Source organism: Taurulus bubalis, assembly GCF_910589615.1.
Source record: "Taurulus bubalis genome assembly, chromosome: 9".
Classification (NCBI taxonomy): domain Eukaryota; kingdom Metazoa; phylum Chordata; class Actinopteri; order Perciformes; family Cottidae; genus Taurulus; species Taurulus bubalis.
Window position 1 is genome coordinate 5,436,116 of NC_136597.1, and position 14,031 is coordinate 5,450,146.

A 14,031-nucleotide genomic window follows, 5' to 3' on the forward strand; every position below is an offset into this window, starting at 1 on the left:
TTTTTCTTTTCTGGACATGACTTTGATGCAAAGACAATTATGGTCTGGACAACTCTTTAGTCCGCTGTAGATTCTTCAAGACCTTCATTACCACCACCACCCAGAGGCATTCTGGTCGTCCCTCATTGTTTTATCCCCCGCCGCGGAAAACCCGAAAACGGTCCCGACAGCCAGAAGGGCTGAGATGTTCTGGTCGTCTCCCAGACGCATCGTCACCCGACACTCCTTTTGAAGCCACTTCGTTGAGATGTGCACACGACTCAAAGCATGTTCCGCTGATCGGTCCACGAGACCCGTTTCCTTTTCGTTCTGCCTCGTTCCTCTGACCCGTTTGGGACACAGAGCCGGCCGTGATGGAGGAGCTTCTTCTGAGCAACAGAAGGAGCAACGGTGCGTTAAAAGAATATGCCGCCTTGCATCTTGGCCTTAAGAGCAAACCGCCGGCTTGGACACCTTTTTTATTTTTGGTTCAATACAGACCAACATGCTGAACTTGAAATTCAGTTGCTCCAGGATTACGACGTCCTCGGTTTGTTTTTTCTTTTCAAACATCCAAGCAAATCCCGGCAACCAAAAGTATGTAACACTCAAAGCCATTTCATGTCGGCAGCATATTTCCTTTCAGTTACTTCTTAATGGGTTGGAGACGACAACCTTGCCGGGCCGAATGTGTCTCGGTGCTTTGAGGAGGATCGACATGCTGAATTGTTTTCCGCTGAAAGTTAATTGAATTTGTTCCTGCGTTGTTATTCAGGGTGGAAAGCGTGTCTCGCTCTTTCTCCATCTGGCCTTGTTTTTTCACAAATCATTCTAACAAGAGGTCTCCGATGGCTCCAACTAAGATTAAAGGATGAGAAATAACATTTTTTTTGAAACGGAACAAATATTTGCAAAGGTGCTCCGGGCTGAAGAGAGTTTTGGCAGCCGTCCATGTGTGTACAGCTCTGTCATGGAAATTGATCAGACTTCTTCTCCCCATGTTTTCCTCTGTGTCCCCTTTTTTTCTTCTTTTTATATATACATATATAAAAAAAAACATTAAGCATTCGTAAGACTTGTATACTTTGCTTTAGGAGTTTTCAAACTAGTTATGATACATAATAAAACACTTCCTAAATGTAAATTGTTACCGACGTTCTTTTATCAGGTTATTCCAAATAATGTTTGTAAACTTAACGTGCAGTTACTTCTCATAGGCTCTAGGAGGCGGCACTTAGTTGGACTGCAGATGTGCACCCTTCTTGTCCTTTTTTTTGTTTTTTGGGAGATTCAGAAATCATTCCTGCTCTGACAGTATCTGTTTTACCAAACATTGAGAACGCCTGCCGGTCTGTTCCTCCTTTAGAGCGCATTGAAAGTGTACATCCCGTTTACCGCACACGTTGTGGATCAAACTGCAGGGGGCCGCACCGTTTTTTTGCCGATTTGTAAAACAAAAGTTCTGTTCCTTTTGACCTCCGTGTTTAGAGTTCTGTTAAGTTTGGATTTGTCTAGCAAAGTGCCTTATTGTATTCTTCATGTTTGATCCGTCTGGGCCTTTAGACAACTTGCAATGTTTGAGCATCATCCCACAATTGCTCTTTTTTCTTCTTTTTTTTACTTTTACAAGCATTTGTCATTTAAAAATAAAATAATAAAAATGAAAGTCAATGCATCTGAACGGCAAACATTTGACTACAAAGACGGCTGATTTGGACGGACATTTGCTTGATGATGCAACAGAGGGGATACTGTTCTGACTACTACAACCTTCACTTCATTTCCACAACCCTGGTTTATTGTCCTCAGAGGGGCGGAGCCGTGTGAAAAAATATTTTCTCTTTCCATTGTGCTTGGATGCTTATGTTGTATCTTTTACCGTTTTATTTTACCCTAAACATTTTGGAATAATAAAAAAATTAAAAAAGACCCGTTTACTTTATCGTGTCTTTACTCGTTCTGTAACGTCCTGACCTTAAAGTTCAGGTGAGCTGTTCCCTCCTGGGGAAGATCAAAGGTACTCGTACTTTACTGAAGTCTTTGCTCCTCGATACTTCTGGACTGCAGTGCAGAAGGTTATGATGTAGTTTATACGCCGCTACATTTGTTCAACAGATTCTCAAATCTTTTACATTTAAACTTCTCAGATAATCATCATGTCCGCCAGGAGACTCGTGATCTCGCGTGTGAGTGAGTGACCGCTGTCTGTCCGCGGCTCGGGTCTCATGCTGCTGCAAAAAACTGCACCATATTTTTGGGTGGCCAGTTGTGACCTCTTGTTGGGGCGACTTGCACGCTGGGGATCAGTGGTGAGCCTTCCATCAGAGGATCGGCGGTTCGATTCCCCTGCTCCGCTTGTCCATGCCGATGTGTCCTTGGGCAAGACACTTGACCCCGAATTGCTCCCGTGGGCTGTTTACGGTGGTGTATGAATGAGCCTTGCATGGTAGCTCCTCCCACCAGTGTGTGTGTGTGTGTGTGTGTGAATGATGTCATGTAGTTTGAAAGCGCTTTGAGTGGTCGGAAGACAAGAAAAGCGCTATACAAGTACAGTCCCTTTACCATTTACTCTCTCAAAACTACTCCAAGCTCAAAAACGTAAAAGATGTAAACATTTACAAAATGTAAGACTTCTCTAAAACGCAGAGCTTATGTCTTTCCTCTCCCATTCATGATCCTCTCCCTTCAGATTCATCTTGTGACCCGTCTGAGGGCAACTAACCCCCGGGGTACACTTCCTAACGGTATTCAAAGTAGTCGGGTCACCAGCTACAACCATCTAATTGTATCATCTACAAGTGTATTTTTAGATGTCATATTTGTATCATACTTGGTGATACTGCTCCACTAGTTTTACTTGAGTGTGGTTTGTAATGCAGCACTTAATTTGTAACTCGTTACTTTCACCTAAGTTAAGGATCTGAGCCACGCATCCGGTCTTTCCTGGGCTGTCTTCGCGTGCAGCTCACCGGGGATAGGCTGAGCTGCTGTAGACCTCCATCCTCCCTCCCTTCCTCCATCCTCTCTCCTCCCTACCTCCTTCCACCCTCCCTCCTCACTCCCTCCCTACCTCCATCCTCTCTACCTACCTCCTTCCCTCCCTCCATCCTCTCTCCCTACCCCCTTCCCTCCCTCCATCCTCTCTCCCTACCTCCTTACTCCCTCCCTACCTCCATCCTCTCTACCTACCTCCTTATTCCCTCCCTACCTCCATCCATCCTCTCTCCCTACCTCCTTACTCCTTCCCTCCCTACCTCCATCCTCTCTACCTACCTCCTTCCCTCCCTCCATCCTCTCTCCCTCCCCCCTTCCTCCCCCCTCCTCCCCGGCTCGGACGCGCCCTCCCCTCCTTCACCGGAGCGGATGAGCGCGCCGTGGATGCGCTCACAGCGGAGCACAGAGCTGCACCAAAGACGGAGAGGGGATCTCTCTTCTCGACCAGCGCCGAGGAGCGGGGTGACCACCGTGGGCTCAGCATTGTCTCCTGGAAGAACAACTTTTTTCTTTTGGGAAGGGGGAGGGGGGTTTTCCCGGTTCCACCCAGAAACTTGAGGGGCGGAGGACTACTTGTCGGGTCAGCATGGCGTCCCTGAAGAGCTCTGCGTGCCTCCTCTTCGTGCCTGTTGCTCTGCTACTGAGTAAGTAGAACTGCACGTTGTGGTTTCTTGCTGTTAGAACTTGTGTTTCTGAGCGACGCGTAACTTCCACCGCCGCGCAGCGCCGGGGATGTCCGGAGGAGTTGTGGCCGCGCGTCGCGGCGCGCGCGGAGCCGCTGCATCCATGCGCACAGGTCTGCAACTTCTAACAGAGGGTCCCGTAGCTTCTCCCCACGTGCTGCCGTTGCAGGAGCGATGAGATCCGATCAGATCAGGCAGAGATCATAAAACAAATAAAATAGCCTAAAGGCGTGAGAGTGGAATCTGATATTATTTCCCCGGAGCCTTTAATACCATTGCGCAATGAGGTAACTTGGATTAATAGTGCAGCCGCGGTAGATTCCTTCATATTACATCTGGAGATGATGGGAGCCTCTTTATGCCCCTGATGGAGGCTTTCTCCACCTTTCACCTTGAACTCTATGAAATCCAGTGTTTATTAAAGTGAGGGATGGTAAATTAAAGGGGCACTCCAGCTTTGAACCGGTCTTCAGTTCCATAAAGTTGCAGGGGCCTTGCAACATTTCCCATAATGCAACTCGACAGCACCTATCATTAGACCGGCCTGATACATGCCAGTGTCTCAAACTCCATGCCAATGGTGTGTGAAGAAGACTAAGGTAACCCCGGTTACATCACTGTGACATCACCAGGATTGTTTGTTCCCTCTGGAGAGGACATCATGTAATTATTATTTTTACCTGTTGTGTGAATCCGGTGGGGAGGCCCCATTTAAATGCACACAAATACTGAATTGGTGATCTGAAACCACATCTGATGCACTTAGAAAATAAGCAGTGTATATGTTACAAATCTTCAATATTGTCATCACTGATTGTCGTCATAGATCATCCTCCCGTGGTGATGGGTCGGGGGAGCTCCCATGGGAGAGAACACTGGGGGGGAGAGGAGAAGGAGGAGGAGGAGGAGGGGAAGAAAAAAAAAGGTGTTGATGGAGATAAATGATGAATGATTCGCATCTGTCCCTCTCCTCTCGTTCAGCAGAGTCTCTGGAGACTCTGCTGAACACCAGCATCCAGAACCTGACCGGGGAACACTGTCTGTGTTCTCATTCACTCACTGTGTCGCTCAGTCAACTACCAAAGCATACATTGGCTTAGATTAAAAAACTAGCCTATAATTAGGACCAGTATTTTTAGCTGCCTTTGATCACTAGGGGTCTGAACAACACAGCTCCCGTGTGTCATACACAGTGGAGAAAGTCTTTCCAATGTATCTTGTACGTCTGTACTCGATCCCGGGGGAGGCATCTCACCATATTTATACAATTTCTTTAAATGTCGCAAAAAAAAGAGATAATTTTTAGTTAACCTGCTCAGCAGCATCAAGAGGGTTGTTCTTACGTGTCTCTAGGAATAAAGGAAAAGAAGGAAACGTTCCAGTCAAAAAGGCTTTATTATTCTCATTTTTTTTTCTTCCACAAAAGAGGCTCAGGTGTGAATAATTAAGGCAACGACGACTTTATTCCATTCAGCTGTGTCGGTTTCCGGGTTCTGGTCTCGTGCAGCTTGGCTCCCTGTCGCACTGCCACGGCTCGACACTTGAGTGGCACAGAGCCGTCGTCAATGTTACGAGGAACACCTGTGCCTTTCCTACTATGACAAGTAAAAAAAGAAGAAGTCTGCAGTGGAAAAAAAAAAGGCCTATGGTGGCGTGCTTGCACCGTCGGCATGAGCTTAATGATCTCACACTCTTGCAGTCAGACGTATGGCGTGAGAAACCGTCCGGCAGCAATGAACCTGCCATTAGGTGTCGAGAACCATCAAGGAGACACAATGACGGACTGTTTCTCTGCCGGGACTGGTGGCCTGCCGTTTTTACACTTCTTGCTGTTGCTGTATGGATGAAACAAAAACTACATAACGTATTTATTGAGCTGTAGGCTAGCTGTGTCCCTGTTTCCAGTCTGCTAAGCTAACTGGTTACTGGCTCCAGCGTCATTTTCTTTACCCTACCGGTATCAATTCATCATCGAATTCTCCATAAGAACGTCTATTCCCAAAAATGTCGAACTATTCCTTTGAACGCTGTTTAACCCATTCAACACTGTTGTCGTTGTTTGCGCTGTTAGCACTACTAGCGCCCAGCTGTCGCCATGTTGAGAGTCGTGTGGAGGCAATAGATCTGCTCTGAATTTCGCACTTAGCACCTTTTTTTACGATGTCTCTGTAGTACTGAATATGCCTCAGTTATCGTTGGAGCACAGGGAGCCTCATGCAGTGTCCTCCTCCTCTTCTCCCCAGTTGAGTATCGGGTTCACTGTTTGTGTCCTCTTGCCTCAGAAAGCTCCAAGTATCGCGGGCCAGAGGGTTTCCCCTGGGTGCACGTCTCCTCTCTGCGTCATTAGCACCCCAATAATCACATTAAAAGCAGTCCATAGGCGAGAGGCAGAATATATTTAGCTTTTAATTGTTCTCCCCAGGAAACTCTCTCTCTCTCTCTCGCTTCTTCTTTTTTGTGTGTTAAATGCAGCACATACACACAAAGTGAAAGATTCCTCATTAAAATAGGTTTAAAAGTCTCATGGAAAACTGCCTGTGCTTCCCCTCTTCCTCTTCCTCCTCCTCTTCCTCCCCAACCGACGCTCAGCGATCACAGTCTGAACACAGCCGTGTCCAGCACACTGTACACTCCCCCTCCCCCCAAGCTCTTCTTCCCCTACTTCCTTCATCCCCCTCGTCTTTCCTTCCTTACTTCCAGAAAACCGCTTTTCCTCGTTTCTCTTACTTCTCGTGTCTCTGCAGTCATCAATATCTCTCTGCCATCCCTCCTCTTCTTTCTTTTTTTATTATAAACTTGCTCATCTCTGCTTCTGCTCCTTTCATCATCTTCTTCCTCCTCGCCCCCCTCCCCTTCTTCCCCCCCCCCCCTCTCATCTGTCCTCCCTTCGTCCTTCTCACCAGGGATTCACAGATATTGATAAATCTGATAGAGGGAATCTAATCTAAATTTTTTTAAATAGAAGGATCCTAAAAGATCTTATGGTGGAGATATACATATCTCATGGGCCACACTGACTGACATGTGATCACATGTGAGGGAAACATTGCAGCAATGATTAATTTTCACCAAAGATGAAGTGGAAAAAGAAACATTTGCACGCCGCTCATTCACTTCCACTGAAGCCTGTGTGTGATGGATGAACTGAAGAACGTGTCTAGTTTCTCTTTGAGCGTTGTGCTCACCCATGTTGACATTTGACCTGTAAATTAGCACAAAAAAACAACCAAGACCTGTATAACATGTTGATTGTCCAGTAGCGGTGTGATCGGCAGACTGGCATCATTGCGATTCATCTCCCCGTGAAGATGTGAGCTGCGTGTCCTAGATTTTACAAGAAGAAGCCGGTAGCAGCTGCACACGTCGTCTCCTCTGTCGGTTCAGCCTGATCAATCCCAAAGTTGAACATGAGTCTGCTGACTCATCAGTGCCACTGTGTGTCACACGGTTTGCTTTGGAGCTCTGCTGAAAGACTGAAGGAAGGTTTTAGAAGATAACTTCTGTCTACATTATATGTGCATTATACAATGCTTAAGGGAAGTGAAAGAGTGAATTTATTGTTAATACATTCTGGTTAAAGCTGCAGTAAGTGATGGCAGCAGAAACAAGTTGCGAACAATATCACCTTATATCATTTCCAGCTGCTAGTTCTACACAGAGACCTACTCAAATTCACCAGCTTGTGGGAATTTTATTTACTGTTGTTTACAAAGAAAGGGCTGTGCCTAGCTTCTCGTTTTGTCTAGAATATAACACCTATTGTTATTAATGACAAAATACAAACTGTTGAAAATTCTTCTCAAAAATCTACAGTGTCAATTATATCGCATGAAACATCTCAATTAGAACAAGCTAAATGAACATGTTTGGTTCTAGTTCTGTTGCCTGTAGGCGTACTGGTTCTCTTGTGTTGCTGGACATTCATAGAAAGACGCAAGGAACATGCTTTAAACTTGTTACATTTGTTGTATTACTAATGGTTGGGATTTTGTCGGGTTTTTACATTATTCCTCTTTGTCAGTTTTATTGGTCGTGGCGGAGTCCGCCATTCCTGTGCTGGATTCAAACAACCAGCAAAGTAACTCATCATTTCCAGCTCTTTTTCCTCTCCATCTCTCAGCCTCTCCTCTCCTTCCCCCCGGTCAGACACCTTCTATAACAATTGCTTCCTTTATCTCATCCTCAGTCTCCCTGTATGCATGCTGTAAGCTCTGCTCACCCCCTATGAACAGACAGAAGGATACGTGAACGCACACACACACACACACACACACACACACACACACACACACACACACTCTTAAATCTTGAAAACCATTCTTACGCCTACAAACACACTGAGACATACACAACAATATAATATGCACACATGCAACACACACATATTAGTGTCCTCCATTTGTGTTTGTATCTGCACCTCCGGCTTGATCTCCTTGTGTGTGCGTGCAAAGGGTGACAGTTTGTGTGCGTGTGTGTAATGAAGAAAGTATTGGATTAAGACCACTTAAACAAGCCTTATGTGTGTGTGTGTGTGTGTGTGTGTGTGTGTGTGTGTGTGTGTGTGTGTGTGTGTGTGTGTGTGTGTGTGTGTGTGTGTGTGTGTGTGTGTATATATATATGTGTGTGTGTCAAGGTTCCTCTAACAAACACCAAGTAATGAAGTACCAGCAGAGCATGACGCTCTTCTCCCTATCCACAAACTACACTGAGCATGAATATTCATACACACACACATACAGTTTAAAAACACTGTATGACACACACACACACACACACACACACACACACACACACACACGAGGGAGTCACTGTCCTCTGTTGTAATCAGTCTAATTCAATTCATCTACCGTTCTCACTGTGTGTGTGTGTGTGTGTGTGTGTGTGTGTGTGTGTGTGTGTGTGTGTGTGTGTGTGTGTGTGTGTGTGTGTGTGTGAACCCGTTTTACACAGATACACACACACACTTTTTACCCCGCCGTGTGGACAGAGAGCATATATAGGAACGTTATTGTCAAGGAGGAGAAGACTGGGTGTCCAAGGTCAGTGGAGCTCTTGTCTTTTTGTCTGCCTCAACACACACACACACACACACACACACACACACTCTAAAACACAATTCTATAGGGAAGGACTGCAGAGAGCGTTGGCTTTGAGTCTGAAAGCATCGAGTGAGCCAGAGAAAAGTGAGAAATTGCAATGCAGTTTGCGGGGAACACAATACACGGGAGAAGTAAGAGTTGTGGAGGTGAGCGAGAGAGGCAGAGGACGAGAGAGAGAGAGAGAGAGAGAGAGAGAGAGAGAGAGAGAGAGAGAGAGAGAGAGAGAGAGAGAGAGAGAGAGAGAGAGAGAGAGAGAGAGGTAGGAATAGAGATGCGGACAGAGATCAGGACCTGTATTTATCAGGCCTGTCAGAAAAAGGCCGGACCATCATGGATCACTGACCGCAGCCTCCGAACAATTCAATTAAATAAGATCTGAAACCAAAAGATACTGCAAAAGCTCTCCAACTGTGGAAACTTTGAATAAAACCCACGAGAGAAGAACTGAGAAACAGAAATGTGAGCGAAAAGAGAGCGAGAGAGAGAGCGAGCGCACAGAAAACCTGCAGTGTTGTAGAGTGGAGGACGAACGAGGTGGAAATCAGATTACCGCTCAGGGGAAGACTTCTTTGAGTACATTAGCCGTGTAAACAGAGTCAAGAGGGCCATGGAGCAACATTGGGCCAAATGTAATCAGGCTTCCCTCTAAATGGGCCGAAGATGGGATAACGGCCGTTAGTGTAATAAATGGCCAGATTATGGAGCATCTTTAGATTGATAATGTTCTCGTTTGATCCCTGATGGGCAGAGCGTTACCCAGCAACACTGCAGTAGTTGTTGTTGTACGTTTCTTTTTTCGCAACCAATGAACAGAAGTTGCCATATTTTCAAAGCGGAGGAGTGACTTATACTGCGTTCACACCGCGTCAGTTTACTCGCTTGACAATAAAAGTGTGTTCACACCAAAAGCGTCAAAGGGGGCGTGGCTTATCTCCGTTGCATATTGCTGTGAAAAGAGCTCTCATTTCCGCTATCAACCATTAATGATATAACCATTATTTCTGCGTTATACTTGTTGTGGAAGTCCCAAAAGCGTCGGAACATCAAACGCCCTCGTGTCTGGGTTCATAACACCATCCGTAGCCACACACAGCTCGGTGAATTTCACCGACTCCTCCAGGAACTGCGTCTGGCTTATCTCCGTAAAAACAGTTACCGTTTCCGCCATCCACCATGGAAATAACCACTAGTTCTGCCACATACGTCAGAACATCAAACTCCATCGTGTCACGTGTTTTTTTTTCCGCCAGAGTTGGGAAATGTCAACTCGCGCAAATTCGCGAAGAAGACTAGAGATTGAGAACTCATGTTTACAATGTTTACTGAGGGAATAAATCAAGAGAGAAGTAGAGTCATCTTCTATACAATCTGACCTCTTTTTGCAACCAGAGGAGTCGCCCCCTGATGGTCAGCAGAGAGAATGCAAGTTTTATGACGCTTCACTTGGCTTACTGGGATTGACGGTTCGCTGTCACTACCAGAGCCGTATGCAGCGTCTCTACGTCACTCCTCTGTTCATTAGTTGCAAAAACAACAAAATGGCGACAGCCGTATTCCAAGATGGCGATGGCAAAATCAACAAACTTGAGGCTTTAAAACGGCAGTCCACTAACCAATGGTCGATGTGTAGATGACTATGTACGCTTCTGATATCCAGTCTATGGTCCAGCCTTCATTCACATGAACCAAGGAAGGAAATCATTCTGAATTTGGCTATTCTTGGTGGAGGACAAGGGAGGACGATAAAGGTCTCAACGAGTCCCGAGAGAGACGGAGAAAGAGAGATGCAACTAGAAAACTGAATAGAAACATGCTATTGGCATTTGAGTGGATAATAACTAATACATAAGGTATTGTGGGAGTAAACGGGCAGTCAGAACAACTTAATAAAAATGATCAAGAGTACTAAACCAGTGTCCAAGAGGCCACTAGAGCCGCTAGCATAACTACCGTTAGCACCGTTGCTTCAAGAGGCAGCAGGTGCCAGCCTGTCAAATGTGAAAAGGTACGTTTTATTTGCTCTCTAGTTGTCATTTTTTTAAGTTGCTGGTGAATATTGTTTATATTGAATATATTGCTTTATTTTTAATACTTGGGCATGGACAATTTCGGAGATGAAAAAAGAAGCCTTCTTTGGGTTTGTTATTGTTGTTGGCCTTAATCATTGTGTTGTAAAGGGATTTCAACAAATCTCATTGGAATTTCTTATTTTTCTTCCACAAAAAACAACAGATTATCAGACATATTTTAAATGGGAAGAGTTCAACATTTTTGGGAAATTAGTTTTTTTTTTTGGAGAGCAAGAGAAGAGGATTAGCACCAATCTTGTGCGTGAAGCACATCTGAAACACAAGGTGTTGATGAGTGAGCGTTCAAAGACAGCAGAGCTTTATTGTCTTTATGCTAAGCTAGGCTAATCGTCCGCCGGCGCCACACTTTACAAAGAAATGAGATCGATGTCAAACTTGTGATCTCTTGAGTTGGAAAGAAAACAAATAAACCCATTCCCCCAAAACAACTTCACAGTTCTGTTAAGATGATCAGTATTACTGATTTGCGTTCTTGATTTTGCAGCTTCCTGAGCATCCCAGCCGTTTGAAGCGTTGTTTTTGTGTTTTTGTTTACCCGCTTCCTGCTACAGATGAGAGAGGAAGTTGTTTGAATAAATGCGCTCAACCTGCAAGGATGTAAAGTGACACGAGCATTAAAAAAAGATAGGCGTGCCTCGGCGGATGAACACATATGCAGGCGTGCAATGGCCCCTGTGTACTTGTGTGTGCACTTGTTTGTGTGTGTGCTCGCGTGCATGAACGCCCCCGTGTGCCTGTGGGACGCAGGGCGAAGGGGGGAAGTGGACGGAGCGGCGGTTTGCGGCTGCGGGGCCGAGGGGCTTTGAGGCTCGGAGACGAAAAAAGAACCCGATCGACCACAGACTCCTTCAGAAAGCAGACAAAGGAGATAAAGCAGACGCAGTCGAGGGAAAGAGAAAAGCAAGCCGACGGGAAAATTAAACCAAAGCCATCAAAGACCAGCCTCCACAGCCATTTAGAGACGCATATAGACAGCTGAACAACTCCTCACCTTTCCGTAACCTAAACTTTTAAAGAACTTGTGAGGCTTTGCCGCTCAGTTCTTTGCATTTGCGTTTCGTAGACAAAAAAGTCTGGTCCTTGATGTTTTTATTTGACACAATAGTGTCTGAGTTTCTTCATCTCCTCTCTTGCAGCACTCCATACAAGAATCACTGCTGACGTTCATACGGGAAACACATACGCAACTCTGTAAATACATGCTAATGTGTTGCTAAAGTGGCACAGACACGGGTTCACTCCCAATCAAGTGGTGCTCTGAAATGTAAATGTGGATTACAATTAACACATTTATCAACACATCCCCAGGTTATTGCACACGCACACACACACACACACCTAATTATTTACTGTGAGCAGAGAAGCATTAAAAAGGACCTGCTTTGATTCTTGTGCAATGATTTATGCACACATGTACATTCGGTTCTTTATGGATACACAACAGCACATTCAGCCCGAGGGAAGTGGAGGGTTAGATCTCCATATTGCGTACATTAGAGGTGTTTTTTCTTCTTTTTCCAGAGGACGATAGCTTCATGTTTGTGTGAGTCTGTGTGGCCCTGAAGGGAATAGAGGTGCATGTTCAGACCCGTGGAGTCAGCTACAAAGGGAACATCTTTCATCTTTTTAGTGATTTTTGAAATTTCCCTTAATTTCAACGACAGCAAATCAAAAGCTGTCACTCACTGTATTGAGAAAGATATGATTATCCCAATCATACATCCGTAAAACACACGCTGTTCAAACAGATCAGTCTGAGTTGCTGTCCTTCAAGACATGATTTGTGATGGTCTGCGTCCGTAAAACTGACTTTGCTTGAATAACATCTTGTTTGGGCACTCGTTGTTTGCCTTCCACCACTATGTGTGTGTTGGTGTCGCCTCTTGAATAGATTTAGTTGTGTTTGGATTACATCGATAAGTGCTTCCAATCTTTTTTGTTTCCCGTGTGGAAAAAGAGAGAGTCGTCCAGTCCAGTCAACACGCAGGTTGACCGTCCAAAAACACCCCGAACAGCCGGAAGGTCGGCGCTTTAACACACGGTTTTCCGTCATGAACATCTAGCATTTCTATTGGCTCTAACTGGTCTAAGAGGAGGAGAATCGTGTCCTCATCTTTTCTCACAAGGCTGGAATGTGCAACGACCAGTCTGCTTCTCTAATGTCAACATACTGATACACAGGTGTGAGTGTTGTGGTGCAGAGCGAGGAACCTTGAGGAACAGACAACTGGACTGTTCTCACAGAAACGTCTCACAGAAAGTATTTGTTAAACTGACCTCGCACAACCTGAACTCTAATAGACATAAGAATAATGAAATGAAGAATATCTACAGAATATAACGATTTATATTATCACAACGGCGCATAACACTCAGATCGTGTCACTATTCTGAGTCACGGATCGGACCAGCACAAAAGAAAAAAGGTGAGCAAATTAGCTGAAGTGACTTAGTTTTAGGGGCATCTTTAAAATAACTTTTAGAGATGCACATATCAATCACCAATATCAATTGCCGATCATCGATGATCCATACTGGCCTTAAACGGATCCATTTTCATTTAAAGTGCTTTTAGTTATAGGTATTTAGTGGTTACTAACTAAAAATACCCAATTCAAATGATTAGAGTGTTAGAAAGTTAAACGGGTCATAATTCCGTCATAACGTGTTAATTTTTCATATTTTTTAATTGAATATCTTCCAATGACAATCGGCAATAAAACTTTATTTCACACTGACGGTTAACGTTAAACTGTGTGATTAATCCCACTGAGAGGCGGGTGAATTCAGACGGAGAAAGTTTTGCTTCCTTCCTTACGCCAAACAAAAGGAAACAAATGTTTGGATGTGATATTTTTGGCGTGTCGCAGTGTGAAAAGCAAATGTGTAAAATGATCAAATCAGTGACGGATGAATTTCATTAAGCCGCTTCAGTTTCAGGGTCGCCTGAAGGTATCGTGCCCTCTTGTTATTGTGACGCATATCGTGCGTGTCGGCTGACCGTCTGTGTCTACACACCTCACCTGGCTTACCGGTTTGACCCGGATGTCAAAGCGACGTCGTCGTCTTCGCACACCTCCATCCGTTGGAAAGCACAAACAACGAAACATTCCTGCTACTTCCTCCCTGAAGACGCTGTAGGTTTACACACCGAGAGCTGACGGCTCGTGGGCCTCCATGGATCTT

The 14,031-nt window shown here is 45.0% G+C and overlaps 1 protein-coding gene across 1 annotated transcript in view; it reads left to right on the forward strand.

The window, feature by feature from the left end:
* Positions 1-3,559: 3,559 nt before the first annotated feature.
* Positions 3,560-14,031, forward strand: part of nrn1la (neuritin 1-like a) — a gene marked incomplete at both ends in the record, with an annotated part of 51,916 nt that continues 41,444 nt past the window's right edge. The window contains one exon of the mRNA XM_079223858.1: positions 3,560-3,617. Within this exon, the coding sequence (XP_079079984.1) occupies positions 3,560-3,617 (58 nt within the window). The remainder of the gene's footprint in view (positions 3,618-14,031) is intronic.